We start from the raw sequence: 20,274 nt of genomic DNA on the forward strand, positions 1-20,274 counted from the left end.
GATCTCGATACATCTCTAAGGTAATGGTATTTGATATAATTTAATTAAAATTTGAATCAATTTCTTTACAACAAAGGATAATCTTGTTTGCTAAAGTTTTTATTTATTTTGTTTTTCAAGTCTTTCTGGAGAAATGCAAAGGTTAATTTTATATATAAACGGGTGGCTAATCTTTTTTTATATACACTCATATTCCTGTTAACTGAAGTCCATAAATGCAAGCTACTTCCTCACTATTTTAATGAAATTATTGCCTGATGTAAGCACTTGAAACCACTGGTAAAGTGATCTTAAAAGTTTGTTATAAGCTATCCATACATAAGTTCTGGAAATTTTGTTTCATTAACTGTTTTGTCAAATAAAGAAACAGAAATATAGATGAGATGCAGAAGGAAGTAAAGGGAGAGAATGGAGAGAGGGAGTTTGCTAGAGTTCTTAATACTTTTTAGCATTAGCTAAATGTTAACAAAATATGACTATATTTTAAAATAGCTAAGTTTTGCTTCAACAAGCATTCAAAAAAATACTGATAGAAATCATATATTTTAATAATATGCTTCCCATCTTAATGTTAGGTCTTCAAACATGAACTAGCTTACTTACTGACTGGAATTCTTGGAGCAGCGATAGATTATTGGATCGTCCTTGGTCTTAAGATGGGTAGAAATGTGATGCGACACATGTCTGAGGACTTAGGAAGTTATGTTTCCCTTTCGTGTGATGGTAAGTATGTCTATGTTATGTTTTTCTTAAACCCATTGTAGAAATTAGATTTGAGCTTCCTTTAACATATGTGCATAGGAAGCTTCCCTTAAAAGTTACGAATATTTACACATTTGTATATATATACATATACACACATGTGTGCACACATCCATAGACAATATAAAGAGGAAGGTAAAAATTACCCATAATGAATTCTCCCATACAGATAACCATTGTTAAGGTTTTAATACATTCCTTTCAAGTATTTCTAAGCAATTTTACATTTACTATATATGTAGTATTGTATTCTTATTTTCCTTTAAATATTACATGAGCCTTCTCCCAGCACACACATCATTTGTTATTCAAAAATATTTTGATGATTTTATGAAAATTGAAATTAAATTATAGTATAGAAAATAGTACCTGGAAATAAATTATTGTATGTCTACATATAATATTGTTAATGTTTTCCTTAATCCTACCACTGAAAATTAAACCATCCTATGCAACTAAACATTTAACCAAATTAAAAATCACTTTATTCTCTTTTCATTGGAGATTGGCTCTTTTGTGGATGTTTTTGAATCTCTCATGATAAAAACAATTTCAATATCTTTAATACTTCTAATCATTCAAGCTGAGTAGAAAGCATTGCGTGTCTCTGAACTTATCTGCCATATGAACAGTTCCTAGGTCTGTCTTTGCATGAATACTTAACAGTATTAAAAAATTAAATTCACTGAATCAGAATACTTATAAAGTCACCTGCATAACTTGGGTTAAATCATTGTTTAAAACATTTTTCCCGTGTACCTTTGCTGCATAATTTTTTTTATTGTAACAAAAAGTTGCTACTATTTATTTTCCATTGACTCTAGTGATCTAACAGATGAACCTGGATGAAGCAAATAGAAGTAATTTATATGAATAAATTTATCAGTCTTTCTCTTCCCCCCATTACCTACTTTAATTTTTAAAGTTGCCTCTCAAATAAGTTGGGTGAATAATACTATTTAAGCAATGTGATGGCAAAGCTCATTTTCAGGTGCTCATCTTATGAAAAGTTCTTTTTTGGGTCTCCGGAGAGAGGGAGACTTTCCTATGACCTTATGTTCATCACTAAACTTCAAAGCCAGTTTAGGGAACTATGGAAATCTCTCTCTCCCCTCCCCTCCTTTATCCTCCCCCCCACTCTCGCCCCCCCAAAGTCCCTCTTTCTGTAATCCTGAACTCCTAAAATGAACATATTTTAAACCAAGCTAGCTTTTTGTGGCCCCCCCCCAAATATAAAAGATGATTTTTTATATACTTAAAAATATTTTACACTGCAAAATAAGTATTCTGTTTTGTTATGCGTGGGTTTCAGTGCATCTTGGTTTTATATAAAAGGAAAAGTTCTTGAATATGCTGTCAATCACTTTAATACTTTGAAAAGAGAATCTAGAAGAGGAATCCAGGTTATAACTGGATTCAGGATTTATTCGATGATGCCCTCTGCAAAGAGAGGTTTCTTTTTATACTACTGAAGTTAAAAGATTTTTATCTAAAGCATTTTATCTCCTTTTTTTCTCTTTCTGTTTCATTGAGCTGAGGGGTGATTGCTGTTCCTTTTGTGAAGTAGCTGTCCTTTGTTGCATGACTTTTTAACATTTCTTAGCTCAAATTCAATCTTGCTGCAGAACCCTTTCTTATCATTTCTTTCCCACCATTCCTACTTGCTAGTTGTGTGTGTGTGTGTGTGTGTCTTTTTTCCATTTTAGAAACAGAATTCTGGCATTATTGGCCAGAAGGAAAAGGAAACATTCAGCTAAAAGGATTCCCTGTTTTCATTCCATAGTGGAAATCTCTTTGAATTTGGTGACTCAGGATGGGATTAACAGTGGCTTTCAAGGCTATTCATATAGTTATATGTGTTGTTTCTAGTATGTATTGGTTTCCTTTAGGGAAATATACCATAGTTTACCCAAAACCATGAAATGAGCCTTGTATTAACTGGGATCTGCTACATGTTATACATCAGCTTTAGTGCTTTCTTTACTCATATTCTGAATTTCCCTTCACTTTAAAGTAAGGCATTCTTATCCACTGTTATTTCCAGTTTTTACATGACAAGTTTAAACCCAAAAGTTTGAGCCTGTGACTGACTCAAGCTAAAAACTAGACTTTAACATTACCATTATAATGCTGTCGACAAACTGAGTGATTAGTTTGCTCTCTAGGATCTATTCAATCACTAATATTTAAAACTCTAGATGAGATTTAAACTATATCCCTGTTTGAAAAGTATGTTTAAGCTTTTCTTTACCCTTCTCAAAACACACGCACAGTTCTTCCATTTTTGCTATAATAGTCAGTTTTATTTTGTTTTTGTTTTTTGTTTTTTTCAGGTGTACAAAGCAACATAATAGACATTTACATCCTCGCAAAGTGATAACCTTCCTCCCCATAATATAATAGGCAGTTTTAAAAATTTTAACATTTCTAAAAATAATTCAAATTATAGTTGGTTCTTTAGGCTATCGATAGGTGGCTTTAAAAAATTAAACATATATTTCTAAAAATAGTTGAAATTAATATCTTTCCAAGTTTTTGTTGTTACAAATATGTCTTGATTTGTCAAGAGAGAGAAATCAAGCAAACAGTTTACCCTTAAGAGAGCAGTAGCTTATCTACAGCTAACATGCAAAATTAAAATGTTGACTATGGAGTCAGTAGAATAATATGCTTATCCTTACAAGTGAACTAGATATTCTAATGATGTCCTTTTTGTCAATATTTTGATGTTTTGATGAAGAACATTTCTTTTTCTTTTTTAATATTCCCTCGTTTTAAAAAAAAAATCCTTTCCATTCTTCAGCTCATTTACTATTTTTGCTTTTTGCTTTTCTTAAGTCATTGGTAAAGATGTTATAATTTAGTTGTTAAATAACTTCCAGTTGTAAATATTGGTCCATCTTTCTCATTTATGGCAAACTGGATATTTTGGTTTTTCCTCATCCAAAAGTATAAAATTCAAATTCAGATCTATTGAATTAATTTTAATTTAGTAAAATTAAACATATATTTCTAAAAATAGTTGAATAGTTATTGTTAGTTGTTAATTGTTTTATAGAAAATTAAGGCAGAAGATATTTCAGTAGATAAGTAAAATCCTTTTTTCTTTCCATCAGATCTCATGTCCATCAACCCCACACATATAGTATTTTTTATTTCTAAACGCTTTGAACAGAATATTTCCTATATCCCTTTGTATATTTTAAGATCAAGTGATCTGATTTTTTTTTTTTTTTAATGCTTAGTTGAAATTCCTGATATATTGGCTTACACTAAGGATTGGCAAACTTTTTTTTTTATAAAGTACCAGAAATATTTTTGGCTTTACAGGCTCTACAGTTTCTCTCCCATCTATTCAACTCTGCAGTTGTAGTAAGAAAGCAACAATACATAAATGAACAAAGCTGTGTTCTAATAAGCCTTGATTCATAAAAATAAGCAGCAGGACATAGTTTGTCAATCCCTAACTAAAAGTTACTTCTCCTGTTTTCAGTTGGAAGAAAGCATGACCTCAAAATCTTCTATACTATTTAAAGTTTTCTTCAGATAACTGTAATAAAGCTTTCTTTGCCTTTGGCAGACTACGTCATTATCTTTTCCTAATAAGTAGTTTTCCAAATTTTTATTCACCTGTTTTTTAAATCGCTATTTTAATCCCTCTCCATGCTTCAGACCTCTTCCATCAATTAAATTTTTATGATTGTCTCAGTCAAAATGTTTCTGTTGCCTTCATTTGTTCAACAAATCTTTATTTGTCCCTCTACCACTCATTGAGCTAAACACTTCATATGCAGTAGAAGAGGGAAACAAAACATGGTCCTTGCCCTTTTGAAGTTTTAAGTGGGAGAGGCAGACTGTAATTAAGTTAATGTAAATACATAATTTAAAAATGCTAAGTGCTCCAAACAAGAAAAACTAGGTGTTGAGATGGTTGAACTTACTTTATATTGGGTGGTCAAGGGAAGCAGAACCTGAAGGATAAGTAGTTTGGCAGAGTCAGGGAAGTGTGTTCCAGTCAGAAGAACCATTTACCAACACTGAGATAGGAAAGAGCCAGGCCTGTTTGACATTTTCTGGTGTCTGGCTATTTGACGTCTTCTGGTGTTTGGCTAATGGCAGACAATAAGGACAAGAGTGGCCAGACTAAAGCCAAAGAAGGGGAAGAGGAGTTTGCATAGGAACTTCTAAGCCTTGTTGAGGAATTAGAAGCCATTTTAACAAGGGAGTGGCATGATCTGATTAACTTTTTTAACAAAACATCATCCTGTCTTGGCTCTTTAGAGTTATTGCTATCTGCCTGTCATTCAGCCATTCCTTTATCAAATACTGAATGTTCATTCTGTGCAAGTTAGTGATCTACAAGCTATGAGGGCCGCAAAAATGACCATGCCCTTAAAAATCTTACAGTCCAGGGGCTAAGTTTCTCATGTTCATCTATTATCATTTCCTTTGCATGTGTTACCTGGTAATATGTGGATCCATTATCATTTATTTCCGTTTTTTTTTTAAACCAGTCAAATGTTCTTTCTAGATGAGCAACTCCATTTCGAAGTTCCAAAACAAGATAATCTCTTGAGCTACACAGTGCAAGTTATTTCAGCTTTCCTTTTGCCTTTGCTTGGACTTGATATGTTAAGAGATTAGTTGGTTATAGTAAACTCTGTGATGATAGATATACTCTTTTTAATGTATACGACTAGAGATTTAATGTTCAAATTCCTTTTGATGATTATCCTTCAGTTTACTGCTTGCAGTTTCAGCTAATACTAACAGCCTAGAAGGTTGTAAGTAGTCAGTTGTAATAAAAGGTTGTAAATAACTTCTTTCTCATTTCTAGTTCTTACAAATTGTACCTCTGTTGAGGCTATTCTGGAAAGGGTTATTTGAAATCAACAATCATTTCTGTGTGGGGTTAGGTGGGATCTGATACTTGACATCTGACTGGAGCCATTTACTCATAGGATCATCTGTACAAGGCACGAACCTCAGGTCTCTAAGTCAAGGCAGTTTCTTTCTTATCCTGTTTGTTTTGGGCCTGATAATTCTTTGTTGTGGGGGGATGTCCTGTGAACTATGAATTATAAGATGTTTAGCAGCATCCTAGCTTTTGCCCACTAGATGCCAGCCGGACCTCCCTCCCAAGTTGTGACAACCAAAACTTGCCAGATGTTCCCTGGAGCAATGACCCCTCCCCCTTAGTCCATTTTTCCTCCATGCATACCCCTTTCCCCCAATTGAAAATCAGACTGTCAAATCAAACAGTAAAGGACTATAAGGATATTAGAGACCCAACCTTTTGGGAAGGCATCTGATTAGGACTTGACTTTCATTGGGTGTCTGAAGTCTCTTCAGCCTGAAGGAACTCAGCCCCTGATTGGGGAGGTCAAGTTTTATACTTTCTATTGTTATTAAATTTATCATTCTGTCCAATTTTTTAAAATTACAATATGGCTTGCATCATATTTCCATTGGGCAACACCACTTTATTTTTTTTTTTTTTAATTTTAATTACAGTTAACATTCAGTATTGTATTAGTTTCAGGTTACAGTATAGTGGTTAGACATTTATATAACTTTTAAAGTGATACCCCCCCCATGGCACTATACATAGTACCCACCTGGCACTATACATAGTTACTACAATATTATGGACTGTATTTCCTATGCTTTACTTTACATCCCTGTGACTGTTTTGTAACTACGTACCAACTTTTAGATCTTAATCCCTTCACCTTTTCCTCACAGGCCCCCTACCCCTCTCATATGGCAACCATCAGTTTGTTCTTTGTATCTATGAGTTTCTTTTTTTTGTTTGTTTGTTTGTTTTTTTTAAGATTCCATATGTAAGTGAAATCATACCGTACTTTTTATCTGACTTATTTCAGATAATACCTTCTAGATCCATCCATGTTGTCACAAATGGTAACATTTCATTCTTTTTTTAATGTCTGAGGAATATTCCATTGTATGTATGTACCACATCTTCTTTATGCAGTCGTCTGTCCATGGACACTTAGATTGCTTCCAATCTGGGCTATTGTAAATAATGCTGCAGTGAACATGGGAGTACGTATATCTTTTTGAATTAGTGTTTTGGATTTCCTCAGATAAATCCTCAGATGTGGAATTGCTGGGTCATAAGGTAGTTCTATTTTTAATTTTTTAAGGAACCTCCATACTGTTTTCCATAGTGGCTGAACTAATTTGCAATCCCACCAGCAGTACACTAGGGTTCCCTTTTCTCCACATCCTCGCCAACACTTGTTTGTTGATTTATTGATGATGGCCATTCCAACAGGTGTGAGGTGATACTTCATTGTGGTTTTAATTTGCATTTCTCTGATGATTAGTGACGTTGAGCATCTTTTCATATTTTTATCGGCCATCTGTATGTCCATTTGGGGAAATGTGTATTCAGGTCCTCTGCCCATTTTTTAATTAGAGTGTTAGTTTTTTCTTTTTTTGGTGTAAAGTTGCACAGATTCTTTATAAATTTTGGATATTAACCCCTTATCAGATGTATCATTGACAAATATTTTCTCCCATTCGATAGGTTGTCATGTTTTGTTGATGGTTTCCTTTGCTATGCAAAAACTTTTTAGTTTGATGTAGTCTCATTTATTATTTTCTTTTCTTTCCCTTGTCCAAGATGTATCTAAAAAATATATGTATTACCCTGTTTCCCAAAAAAAAAGACCTAGCTGGACAATCAGCTCTAATGCATCTTTTGGAGCAAAAATTCATATAAGACCCAGTATTATATTGTATTATACCATATCATACCCGGTTTTATAGTAAAATAAGACCAGGTCTTATATTAATTTTTGCTCCAAAAGACGCATTAGAGCTGATTGTCCAGCTAGGTCTTATTTTCGGGGAAACACATAAACTAAAAATAATGTCAAAGAGTTTATTACCTATGAAGTATGCCACTTAAGTTTGCAAACTCATCCTAGAAAAAGTGCTACATACCTCATTGCTGTATATCATTATGGTCACCTTTAAAGTACTTCCCTTGGGAATCTATGCACCACTGCTAATGCCTAGTCCGCCCTTCAAAGCAATTTTGGAACTTTTTTTCTGGAGTGGCCATCAGAGCTGTCGGGGTATTACCCTTGCTGTCTTGAATGGCATCAAAATATCATCCTTTCAATATTTCCTTTATCTTCGGGTAAAGAAAGAAGTCATCGGGGGCCAGATCAGGTGAATAGGGAGGGTGTTCCAACACAGTTATTTGTTTACTGGCTAAAAACTCCCGCACAGACTGCCGTGTGAGCTGGTGCATTGTCGTGATACAAGAGCCATGAATTGTTGGCGAAAAGCTCAGGTTGCCTAACTTTTTCACACAGTCTTTTCAGCACTTCCAAATAGTAGACTTGGTTAACTGTTTGTCCAGTTGGTACAAATTCATAATGAATAATCCTTCTGATATCAAAAAAAGTTAACATCGTTGCAACATGTTCACGAACTTGATTGTCAGACCTCATATGTTTTCGCCTAGGAGTTTTATGGTTTTGGTTTCCTCTAAGTTCATTAGCATCATTATAACCAGTGTTTTGAACTTTGTATCTGGTGCATTGCTTGTGTCCATTTTGTTTAGTTCTTTTTCTGGATTTTTATTTCATTTTTTCATTTGGGACATTATTTTTGGCTGCCTCTCCATGTTTGTTTCTGTGTTTTAGGTAATCTGCTACATATCCCAGTCTTGGCAGGGTGGCCTTATATAGTAGGTGCCCTGTATGGCTCAGTGGCACAGTCTCCCGGGTTACCTGAGCCAGGTGCTCCAGGGGTGTCCCTCATGTGGGTTGTGTGTGCCCTTCTGTTATAGTTGAGCCTTGATTGCTGTTCACCCATCAATGGGTGAGATTGACCCTCAGAGTGACTGGCTGTGAGGGGTGGCTGTGACTTCAACAGACAAGGAGTTGTGCTGGGGCAGGCTCCATGGAGCAAGATTTGCTTTAGCGGAGCTGTGATTCCTGCTGAGTTCATCCTTTGGATGTGTTTTTGGTGCTAATTACATGGTTTTCTATTGTGGCCACCAGGTGTGTTGGTTGTGGGGCCTCTTGGGAAGGGCTCTTGTGAAGGCCAATATCAGCTGCTGCCTGTGCCTGGGCAGGTGCACCTGGTAGGAGCAGCACAGTGATCTCTGTTTGGTAGCTGCCTATGCTGCAGTTGGAAGCACCTGGGAGAGGCTATGCTGGGAACTGAGGTAGGCTGCTAGTTAACAAGAGGTACCGGCACTCTAAGGCCAGCTGCTGCTTGTTTGGGGTTTGGGGAGTTTTTTGTAATTTCCGTAGTACAGGGAGGCCAGCTGCTTGTGAGGAAAAGCTTCTGAAAGAGATTCAGGCCCATGGCCAATTATGGTGGGTGGGGCAGTGTCTCAGGGAATCACCAGAGTGGAGCAAGTGGTGTTAGCCAGGTGAATGGAGTGTTCAGGTTTGGTTCTCACCTGCTACTGCAGGCTGGATTGGGGGAGGAGCTCAACAAAGGAGTGATGGTGACTGACAGCAGTTCTGTCTGTAAAAGAGCTGCCCCTCCAGCCCTCACCCTCAAGCCAGACAATTCAGTTCCTCTGGATATGTCCCTGGTGCTTTTCAAGCTTCTGTCCCTTTACTGGCACTTAGAGCAAGTGTTTGTGAAGTGTAAGTTTATGTAAATGCTCTTAAGAAGATGCCTGGGTTTACACCAGCCCTCCATCTGACCCTGGCTGGGGAGCCTGTATGAGGCTGGGACCCTTCACTCCTCAGGGGGTACCGAAGCCCAGCTGTCCCTCTTAACCACCACATGTGGGTATGGGACCATCCTGTTTTGCATCTCCGCCCTTCCTATCAGTTTTGATATTGCTTCTGCTTTATATTCTTAGTTCTAGAACTTTTGTTCAGCTAGTCTTCATGTGTTTCTCCATGGCAGTTGTTCTGTAATTTAATTGTCATTTTGAGCTGTTGTGGGAAGAGACAAGTGCAGCATTTATGTACTCCTTTGTCTGAACTAGAACCCCAAGTCTCTTAACCCAAACCTCAGGTCAATCTGCCTATATGTCCAGTTTTAAAAACATATTAACCTATTACATTTATTTTGCTAATTTTATTGGATTTTTTAAATTCTTTTTTTCTTCCAGTGTTTATAGTTAATCTGACTTATCATGTAATACACAACTTTTTTATCTTGTTTGTTTTTGTTTAATTTTGGCTCTTTTAGTATCCTATTAATTGGTCTTTCTTATTCTTTATCATTCCACTGTATAATCCATTCTCTCATGCAGAGTATTAATAGAGAATTTATAACATTGAATAGATTACATGCGAAATAATCATTCCAGTCCTTTATCATTTTCTGTTCATGCTTATATTTATGCATTTCCATGTTTTTGGAGAACTTGAGGATTTTTAAAGAAGAGATTTGAGGCTCTTGATGTTTTTTGTTGTTTGTTTGATCATTTAAAATTATACCCCATCCCCCACTTGCTATAGTAGGGTGGATACAAACTTCTAAAGAAATCCTTATACATTCTGTTTTCTTACATTTTCCCTTTTCTTCACCTTGCCTCCTTCTCTGCAGTGTTAGAATTCATGGGTATTGTCAGGGAAAGGGGTCTAATTTATTTTTTCCTATCAACTCAAGACTAATCACTGCAAGTTAAATACACATGTGCCCATTAAAAAAAAAAAAACAAAAAAAAAAAAATCAGTTTTCCAAAGATGCAATCCTATTGTGGGAAGAGATCTTTAACATTAATTGGTAAGCATGGTGATAAAATCCCATAATTGTTTATCCATATATCATCAATCTATTTTTTGTGGTTTAAAATTACGTAGGTGAATCTTATTGGTATAGGAATCATCATTTGCATGAATAAAATCCACAGAGGAAATAGTCTATAGAAATAAATTTCATAGGGTTTAGCAATAACTATATTTACTTTTGTTTTCCACAGATTTTTCTTCCCAGGAATTAGAGATTTTCATTTGTTCCTTTTCCTCCTCCTGGCTTCAAATGTTTATTGCAGAGGCAGTCTTTAAAAAGTTGTGTTTACAGAGTTCCATCAGTATTTATTCTGAGCCACTCTCTCTTGAGAAAATGGTAAGCACCACTCAATTCTAGTTCTTTAAATTTTCAAAAAGTGTATTTTTCTACTTCAAAAACATGGAGTAATGAGTGAATAGAAAAAATTACTTGAGAGTAATAAAGGATTGATAACAGAAAAATAATACAAGAATCTTTGTTTGCTAATCACTTGCCACAGTACGTACGATTATTATTTTGAAAACACCTAGATCCAAAAAAAATTCAACATAGTATTTAATGGTATTTATAAAACAAAATTACTAATGATACCAAAAGTTACTATCTTTTATTCTATAGATCCACTCATTTCCGCTACATTTGATCCATGGTTTTCCAGTTTTATCTTGGCTGTCTTTAACTATCATTAATATCTGATATCTCAAGCAGCTTTTTTAACAAATGATAAATATGTTTGTTAATTAGATTGGGCAAATACTGTTTTTGCAACAATCCTTGTCTTTAACGACTTTTGCACTCCTTATTCTGTTTATTCCAGACTTGTTGAAGGAAGGTACTACTGAAATGGAAATGACAAAATACCAGTTGTACATAAATCACAAATATTTAAAATATGCAAGTTGAATATAAGACTATCAAAAGAGCTTTTCTAAATAAGCATAACAGTGGAATTTGAAAAAAATATTTTGAAGAAGGCATTTTTCTTCTTGTGCATGTCCTGTTGACTTAATGGCATGGAACTATCAGCTTTCTTAATATTTTAGCATGTTTAAATGAGATAGGGTAGCATTCAATGATGAAACCAAGAAAAAATAATTAAATTTAATGGTGAAATGAATTAGGTAATTTATTTTTACTGCTTTCCAGGTTTTTGTAGTTGAGAAAGCAATATAATATTATTTTCCAACAGGTATATTCCTATTTGCCAGCTTTGGGGAAAACTGGTATGCATGGGACTGGAAAGATGAAGATACCAAAGAAAATAGCACAGCGACCTTGCCTTGAATCTCAGAGGGCCTTACTGATGCTCAATGGTGCTAAACAGAAACAAGTTGAAGGACTGCCAGAGTTACCGTTAAGTGATGCTTATAAACCAACTAGCTTTGTTTTTAGAGTACAGCTCTTTTTCTGACACATTTCTTAAACTTTATGGTTATCTGTGATGCTTTTTGAATTATACTAATTAGAAAACTCAGTCTTCTGTAAGTACGTATGCTCAACATTTTTGCTTTCTTTGATCCATTGTACATGCTTTCTTTCTGTTAAGGTGAAGTACTTTCCAAACTGTTCATCAGATTATTGTTCCACACAATTTTTGCCATGTGTTATAAATTATTTGCTTTATTCTCTCTGCAAAACATAGTTTACTTAGTCTCTTTCTCTACCTGACATTCCATATTCAAAAATTTTTCAGTAGGCAGTTGGGGTGTAAAGTTAATAAGATGAAAATGAATGCATTAAAATTTGTTTCTGTACAATTGAAATACATATAAAAATAGAAAGCGGTAAAGATTTGAATGAATAAGGGGGCTTAAAAGATGAAAGGTTTTTTAAAATACCTGATGCATACTGCCATGCCTTGGTAAAAAACAAGCTTCCATCATTTCTTACTTTATTTTCAGAGAGCTGAACCTTGCTAAATGTTCCTCATCACTAAAAAGATTGAAAAAGAAGTCAGAAGGAGAATTGTCATGTTCTAAGGAGAATTGCCCCTCTTTAGTTACAAAGATGAATTTCCACAAGACTAATTTAAAAGGTATTCCAAGTATCTAAGTTAATTTATGCTAGGAACTTTTCATGGATGTGGTCAGTATTTGCAAGTTTTACACTGTCCCTCATGAATACTTGTACTTAAATACTGAAGTAGGTCCAGAAAATACCTTTCTGGGTAGCATATTATTTTTTAAACTCATTTATTCAAAGGAAGTGATTGTTTAATACCTAGTAAAATAGAGTACACACTAAATACAGTGTGTAGCTCATATTGCACTCTTTCCAGACTTGCCCACCTTACTTTTCTATTCCATCTCAACCCATGCTACTTAGGATCAGTGTTTTTGATTTAAAAGTATAATTCAGTCTTCATCTCTTTCAGTCCTAGACATTTTGTGAACAAAGAATGAAGAGTAGGCTATGTTACATAGCTGTGTTAAGCATATGGACTCTTTTCTTCCAGGCATTGAGCCCAGACTATGAAATGTGTTTGGCTTTTGGTTCTAACTATACTGGAACCTAAGTACCTAAAGGATGGAGTAAAAAGAATAGTGTTGTAATAATTCACTCCAGCACCTTTTACTTAGGCACCTCTTAACTCACAAGTAGAAGCTACCTTTTAAGAGTCTATACCTCTTAAAAAGTAAAATTGTTGAGTGTCTTGTTGATGAGCTATATCATGTTTTTAATACAAATATTATCATTATTAGTGAAGCTCTTAGAAACTTTCAACACAATATAAGTTCATACTTGCTTATCATAAATTCAAAATAACTACCCATTTGGTCAAAATATGAAAAGAATGTATTAAATGAGAGCTCAGATATTAACTTCACCAAACAATGTCCTTTTTCTTTGTTTATTGTGTCAGAATGTAAAATGAATATGAATGACTTTAGGCTGAACAGCAGAAAGAACTGGGAGGGAGGAAGGAATTGAAAACTAGAGGAGGAAAACTTCAAAAGGTTTTCAATGCAATGTAAAAGAAATGTTTTGGTAGAAATTACAGAGATAATCTGTAAAACAGAACCTAAAAATGTGCTTAGTATTTTACAGCAAGAAAAAAACTTTATTCAGTATTTCATTTGTTTTCTAATCAATCACTTAAGTTTTTTTAATTCCCCTTGTATCAGATTATCACTTACAGCTTCTTAGTTATCACAGAGATAGACAATTTTAGCCAGCAGACATTAATGCATCCCTCCTAGAAAAAAACTTAGCCATTCTATTTGTCACTCTTGTTCAGCTTTAAATGGTACTAGGGGTTGTTTTTTTTTTTTTTGGTGGTTTTTTTCGTGTGTGTGTGTGTGTGTGTGTGTGTGTGTGTGTGTTTATATTAAGATTCCCCCATTTCTCCTTCTCTGTGCTGCTGTAGCCAAGCCAGACAGCCTATTGAGAAGCAGCAAACCATCTGTTAATGGATTTGAAGTTCTGAATTATACTTGAGTGTGTAGAGGCACTCGTGCTTAGCCAGAAACATTCATTTGAATTAAGCTATAAATGCTGTATAAAAAAGAGCCATACATTTAACGTAGGTTCATGAATAAATTTAAGAGAGGGCAATTGCACTCTAAACTTTTATTGCTGCAAAACCCAGTATTTTTGGTGTTCTCTGATCATCTGGGGGTTTTATAGCGGGATTGAAGCTTTAAACCTTGAACTAGGGGGAGACAATGCCTGTGTTAAACCTTTTGCAGTAGAATTTCATTGCTGAATTGCTGATAGAACAGAAGCTCTATGGTTTGGTGGGGTTCCCCCCCCCCTTTTTTTAGTACAAGAGATGTTTAAACCAGTCAAAAGGAAAACTCAATAAATAATTTTCTGGCTTGGGGCCAGATCTCCTAGTTCATGCCCTTTGATTATTTTCTTTAGTTGATATCTTGTCTTCTCTGGAATAATCTATTAATATTTTATGGCAGGAGAAACACCCCTCCATAGAGCTTGCATAAATAACCAAGTGGAGAGATTGATTCTTCTTCTCTCTTTGCCAGGAATAGACATCAATGTTAAAGGTAAGTTCTGAATCTTTGTGGTCTAATCCATTGTCTTAATATTTGTGATGTTAAACAGTTAAGTGTTTATACTCAGAAAAATCTTTTAAATGTATTTGACTAACATATCTTTAAATTATTGCCAGTAGCGAAACCAAGAAATTCTTCATATATTGGTTTCTAGCTAATAGTGCAGAAATAATTTTTGGTGTCCATATTTTGATCAAATCCCAACATCAATGTTTTAAAATTAATTTTTCTTATAGTTATAAATATGATTATGCCCTAGATAATTTTTGTTAAAGCATTCTATTTGTATATGAAGCACCTAGGAAGTCACACTGGTAAGGAAAGTAGAATATTAATACTTCACTACCAAAAGTCCTACTTTTGCTGTTTTAAAACTTGTCTTGATTTCTAATTTAGACAATGCTGGCTGGACGCCTTTGCATGAAGCCTGTAACTATGGTAACACAGTGTGTGTCCAGGAAATTTTGCAACGTTGTCCAGAGGTAGATCTGCTCACTCAAGTGGACGGGGTGACTCCTTTGCATGATGCACTGTCAAACGGACATGTAGAAATTGGCAAGCTGCTACTCCAGCATGGTGGTGAGTGCGTTTATGCTAAACGGGTTTTGATAAATTATCCAGTTTTTTGATGAATCCCTCAGAGGTAGATAGCATTTTATATACACGTATTTAAGATCTGTAAGGAAAGATGCCTTTATTTTATATTAATGAAAAGTAAAGATAAAAAGTCTCCTAGAATATAAGCACCTTTTATTTAGGAGGGATAAAAAAGCCTTTTTATAATATGTATTTATTTATTTATTGTATTATTAAGCCTGTTTAGTTTTGTGTGTGAGAATGTATTTTGAATTGAGTGTGTTGGTTTTAAATATTAATACTTTTACTTAAAGTATGTAATGTCTTTGTGAAACAGCCCTTTCTGAAAGCTTATTAATAAATGGATATAAATGTTCAATTGTGATTACTTGGATTTTTCATTCTTGTTTCATTTCCTGTATGTAACTGCTAACTCGGTTAATCTTCTTTATGAGTCATTTCTTTACAGACTATAAAAGAAGGTACCCTAGAATATCTCTTCTTCATTCACATTTTGCAGTCAATTAAGTTAAAGTGGGAGGATTTTCAAGTGGTGGTAACTGTTGTGTAGGGGTTTTGTCATAGAGGTAACTTGAGCTTAATATTCACCTGCTTTTTCTGCTGATTTCTTTCTCTCTGCTTTCAGGAACCCATCCCCATGTTTTTCAGTGACATTCTTCTTATATTTGAACTGAAAACTAATAAATTTTACATCAAAATAGTCAAAACTGACTTGCGTTTTAAAAGAAAAACAAAGGAAAACTGATAAGTAGCTTATAATGCAGAAATGAAGATTTGTATAAATTTTCTGTTAGCTTTTTTTTGTACCAATATTAACTCGAAATAGAAAATTATTTTATCCCATATTTAAAGCTATTGATTCTGCATGAAAATAAAAGTATATTTTTTTTAGATTTCTTTTTACTATATATATCTCTCTCTCTCTCTCTCTAAGAAAGGCTGTGTAATGGTAACTTAAGATGTTTAGTTATTTACAGTCTTCTCCTGCCCCCTAAAGGCCTTACTGTGTCTGTTGTACTGATACCATTTCATAATACATTTTTCAGTTCTACATTTTTTATTATTATATGTTTACTGAAACAATGTTTTGTCTCCTAAGTGCTTTATTTTTCTATTCAACCATGTATCAGACATTCCAAGACAATATTCAGCTTTGCTTCAAGTTGTCTCAGTGATATAAAAGACATTATTACATTAAGTCCAACTCTTTAGAAGACAATGGCATTATAGCAACCAATGTGAATTTTTCTAGGGTCCTTGGTGAAGATGAGTCAGTCCCTTGTCCTAAGAGAGGAAATCTACTTCTTGCATTTATCAAGATCCTTTAGCAATCATACAGATTTATCTTTGCCTTAGTCACATTCTGGATCTGGAGCTGTCAAATGATTTGGTTCCATCATTGTAGGAACTATGTTAGCTCTTCATTGTGAGTCACTTAGTCTTGAGAGCAATAATCTTAAGGATTTATTTGATTCTACAACCTTTGTTTACTTTTAGTAACTTGTGTCTGTGAATCTTTTTTTTAACAGGAGTAACTTGGAGCATTATTTTAGCAATACCAACATAATGAAAAGAAACCTAATGTTGATTGAGAGTTTTTTTTCATATATCGTCAGTGATTGATCTTTTACATTCAATACATTTTATATTTAGACCACTACACGTGTCTGATCAGATTCGTCATTAAGCTTCAGCAGCTGTAACCTATTCTCCCTGTCTGATAATGTGATCTGTGTTGTATGGTAGGACTTTCTGATCATGTCTACGAGTACTAAAACCTTTCTATTCCTGATAACATTTTTATGGCACAATGCATAAATAATTATAGGACTTGACAGAGGTACAGATACTTCTGTACTTTGCTGTGAGACCACATACTGAGTTATTGTTGTTTTGCTTCTCCATCATCATCCTTTACTACCTAGAGGATAAACTCTTATCTTCAGTAGTTTCTAAGTAGGCCGTTAGATGGGTTTAGCTACAATAGATGGATGAATTCTGAGTTTGACCCAGACCAGTTAACATTTTAGTTTTTGCGTTCTGTTTGGGCAAGGTCGCCTGTTGTCAATGGAAGGGGGCACTACTTTCTCTTCTTGGTGATATTGTGGGATACCTTTGAGACTCTTATGCAGAATTTCAGACGAATATGTTTTGTTAAATTCTTCTGTTAACACTGAAATTTTTATTTCAAGATAACAGCGTGTGAAGTTTCATAAGAGTTTTATGTTTTTTATTTATAATCATCTGTATTATTGAACCAAGGCATGTACTTTTAGGCAACTCTCATTAGGCAGTTTACTAGAATTTTGGTGTTTTTAAATGCCCCTTTATCGGGCAGTCAATATGTATAGCCAGTTGCTGATGTCAACATGAATTAGTACAAAATATGATTGTAAACAGAGCCCTGGATGCTTTAGAAAAACAGAGAGAAAACAGCTGTTAAGCTGCAAAAGTAAAAATGTTTTACTATTAACATTCTGCATTCTCTTTTTCACAGGCCCAGTGCTTTTACAGCAGAGGAACTCTAAGGGGGAATTGCCCTTGGATTATGTGTTATCGTCTCAGATCAAGGAAGAACTATTTGCTATTACAAAAATAGAAGATACAGTGGAGAACTTTCATGCACAAACAGAGAAACAGTTTTACCACCAGCAACTTGAGTTTGGCTCGTTTTTACTTAGTAGGATGTTGCTAAATTTTTGTTCAATTTTTGATTTATCTTCAGAGTTCCTCTTAGCTTTCAAAGGGTTAACTCATTTAAATGAGCTGCTTATGGCTTGTAAGAATTACAAGGAAACCACCAGTGCTCATACTGACTGGTTATTGGACCTTTATGCTAGAAATATCAAGACATTGCTAAAGCTCCCAAGTATTCTTAAGGAACTGCCTGAGAGCTTAAAAGTGTGTCCTGGAGTACACACTGAGGCCTTATTGGTGAAACTGGAAATCATGTGTCGGTCAGTCACAGAGTTTTCATGATGATGCCAAAAAATAGGAATCAGCCCTCTAAACCTGATCAGCTTGCTTTAACATTATATGTACTTCATAGCTTATTAACAAATATTGATTTGGTTTTATTTATTGACAGAATTTGCAGCCTTGCTAAATTTTAAAAGCACCTCTGCAAAACTAATATAGGCTTTTCTGTCTTTTTCCAGTATAGAATTTGTCTCAAAAGGAAAAAAAAAAAAAATGTTTTGTTTGGTATACACTAATTTGTTTAATCTTTATCATTATTTTTTTTCTGAAAGTGGTATTTATTTATATTGTATATGTAAAATTTGTTAATTTAAATATTTTATTCAAATCAAAATGTAATGTCCTCTATTCTAACTGTTCTAGATCTTAGAATCATGGCAAGGACATTCATGCAAGTGTGCACCTATAAACATGTAGCTCCCTGTTTCTTCTCTGAAGGATGTGGACTAAAATACTGTTTTGTGTGTTTCTAAAATAAACATTTTTAAAATTGTGTGTTTCTAAAATAAACATTTCTAAAATTTACAATAATAATATTCTTTTGGTTTTTAAATGCAGTGAATGTGCAAAGTTTGACAATATGATCCCTTGATCTATTTTATTACAGCAGTTCACATACAAAGTGTGTTTCTACTCTTATGTAACCAGTATTCTGTAAGTGAAAGCATTCTCTATAATAAGTTTTATTAAATATTAAGATTATCAGTAGCAACTAAGTAATAGATTTGAATTGATCTAAAATCTTAATGTACAGTATGAATTTACAAAGTACTAACATTTCAATTTGCAGTTTTTTTCCCCTAATAGCAGTTTATAAAAGAAAGGGTGTGGATAATCATCACTTTTGAAATTGGAGTTGCTTAACTAGTGGGAATAAGTTACATTGTGATACAGCTGGAAAAGAAACATTAAAACTTCCATTTAGCTTTTATGTAACTAAAGTGATGATCTCACAGCAATTAATCTGCTAAAGAAGCACACTTTAGTTTTATCTTAGAAATAGATCTTTTAACAAGATACAGATGCTGAGTGTTTTATTACTGGGTTTATAATCTAAACTGAAAACTGCAATATTAGTATATCAGCTCTGAACAAAAATTAAGGGGTTTTTCTCTATATTTTTAAATCAGTAATTTTTTACATATAAGAAACATTAGTTATTTCTGTTAGCCTTCAAATACGACATCATACAAATTCTTTTTAATTTTTACTTAATTTGTCAAAGTACCAGAGAACATGATGAGAGGAGACTATCTAAAGAACATTAAAATTCTCAGAGTAAAGTGCTTCCACAGATGATGGGCAGAACATTTTTATTCCTAAGAGTAGCCACTTCATTGTTAAGGCATCTGGAATAATGTTTGCTTAGTAAACTAATATAAACTTGAAAACAGAGACTTTGACATCAGAAATACATAGTTTCAAATCCTTGTCTAATTTCTTTTTAAATTGCAAGGCAAGTTCCTTTCTAAGCTTTGGTTTTCTTACCTGTCAAATGGCTGTAACACCAGGTATCTGTGTCGTAATGGAATTAAGTTAGCCTGTCATCTTATATGGCACTAATAAATGTTACTTCCTTGCTAGTTCTTAACCCCTTTTTTCATTATAATGAATCATTTAAGTTATAAAGCAAGATAGTAATTCTTAAGTTGATAATTGTAAGTTAATGAAATAATGAACATCATAACTTAAGGTTTTGTACTGCTAAAAAAAGTTTTTAAATGTTCATAAGAAATATTCATTTAGTTGCAATTAGTATTTATTTTTCATAACTGTTCTATCTGCCAACTTCCATAGGCCATGATGAATGAGGTTTTAAACACTCAAATGTCATCGAGGTCTCTGCCTTTAACAAGATAAGTATCAATTGCATTTTGCACTTTTTCAGAAATACAACTTGGCGAACAATGTACTGCAGCGTAGTTAGCAATACGAATACATGTATATGAATTTAAATCTTTAACCAGAAACTTTATTTCCAATATGATTTCTTATATTTTACTTTAGAAAACGTTAATTGCCTCAAATCTATCTTAGAGATAAAGGAAGTGGAAATTTTAATAAATAAAACTCATTGTCTATTTGAATCCTGGCTTTTTAGTTGTAGATGTCTCAAAGCGGTAGCAGCTGAAAACAAGGCCAAGTAATGCTATTCTTCATTGTACTCTCCCAGATTTAA

General features: G+C 34.0%; 1 protein-coding gene across 3 annotated transcripts in view; it reads left to right on the forward strand.

The window, feature by feature from the left end:
* The window catches only part of SLF1 (SMC5/6 complex localization factor 1), a 62,323-nt gene extending 43,735 nt beyond the window's left edge, over positions 1–18,588 (forward strand). For all 3 annotated transcript variants that reach the window (XM_019711755.3, XM_074328713.2, XM_074328712.2), the window contains 7 exons: positions 576–723; positions 10,697–10,842; positions 11,696–11,859; positions 12,408–12,541; positions 14,418–14,510; positions 14,916–15,098; positions 17,614–18,588. In XM_019711755.3, the coding sequence (XP_019567314.3) occupies positions 576–723; positions 10,697–10,842; positions 11,696–11,859; positions 12,408–12,541; positions 14,418–14,510; positions 14,916–15,098; positions 17,614–18,095 (1,350 nt within the window). In that variant the 3' untranslated portion in view covers positions 18,096–18,588. The remainder of the gene's footprint in view (positions 1–575; positions 724–10,696; positions 10,843–11,695; positions 11,860–12,407; positions 12,542–14,417; positions 14,511–14,915; positions 15,099–17,613) is intronic.
* Positions 18,589–20,274: the final 1,686 nt, after the last annotated feature.

This window comes from Rhinolophus sinicus, chromosome 3, assembly GCF_057876585.1.
Source record: "Rhinolophus sinicus isolate RSI-liver-muscle chromosome 3, RSI-T2T, whole genome shotgun sequence".
NCBI lineage: Eukaryota > Metazoa > Chordata > Mammalia > Chiroptera > Rhinolophidae > Rhinolophus > Rhinolophus sinicus.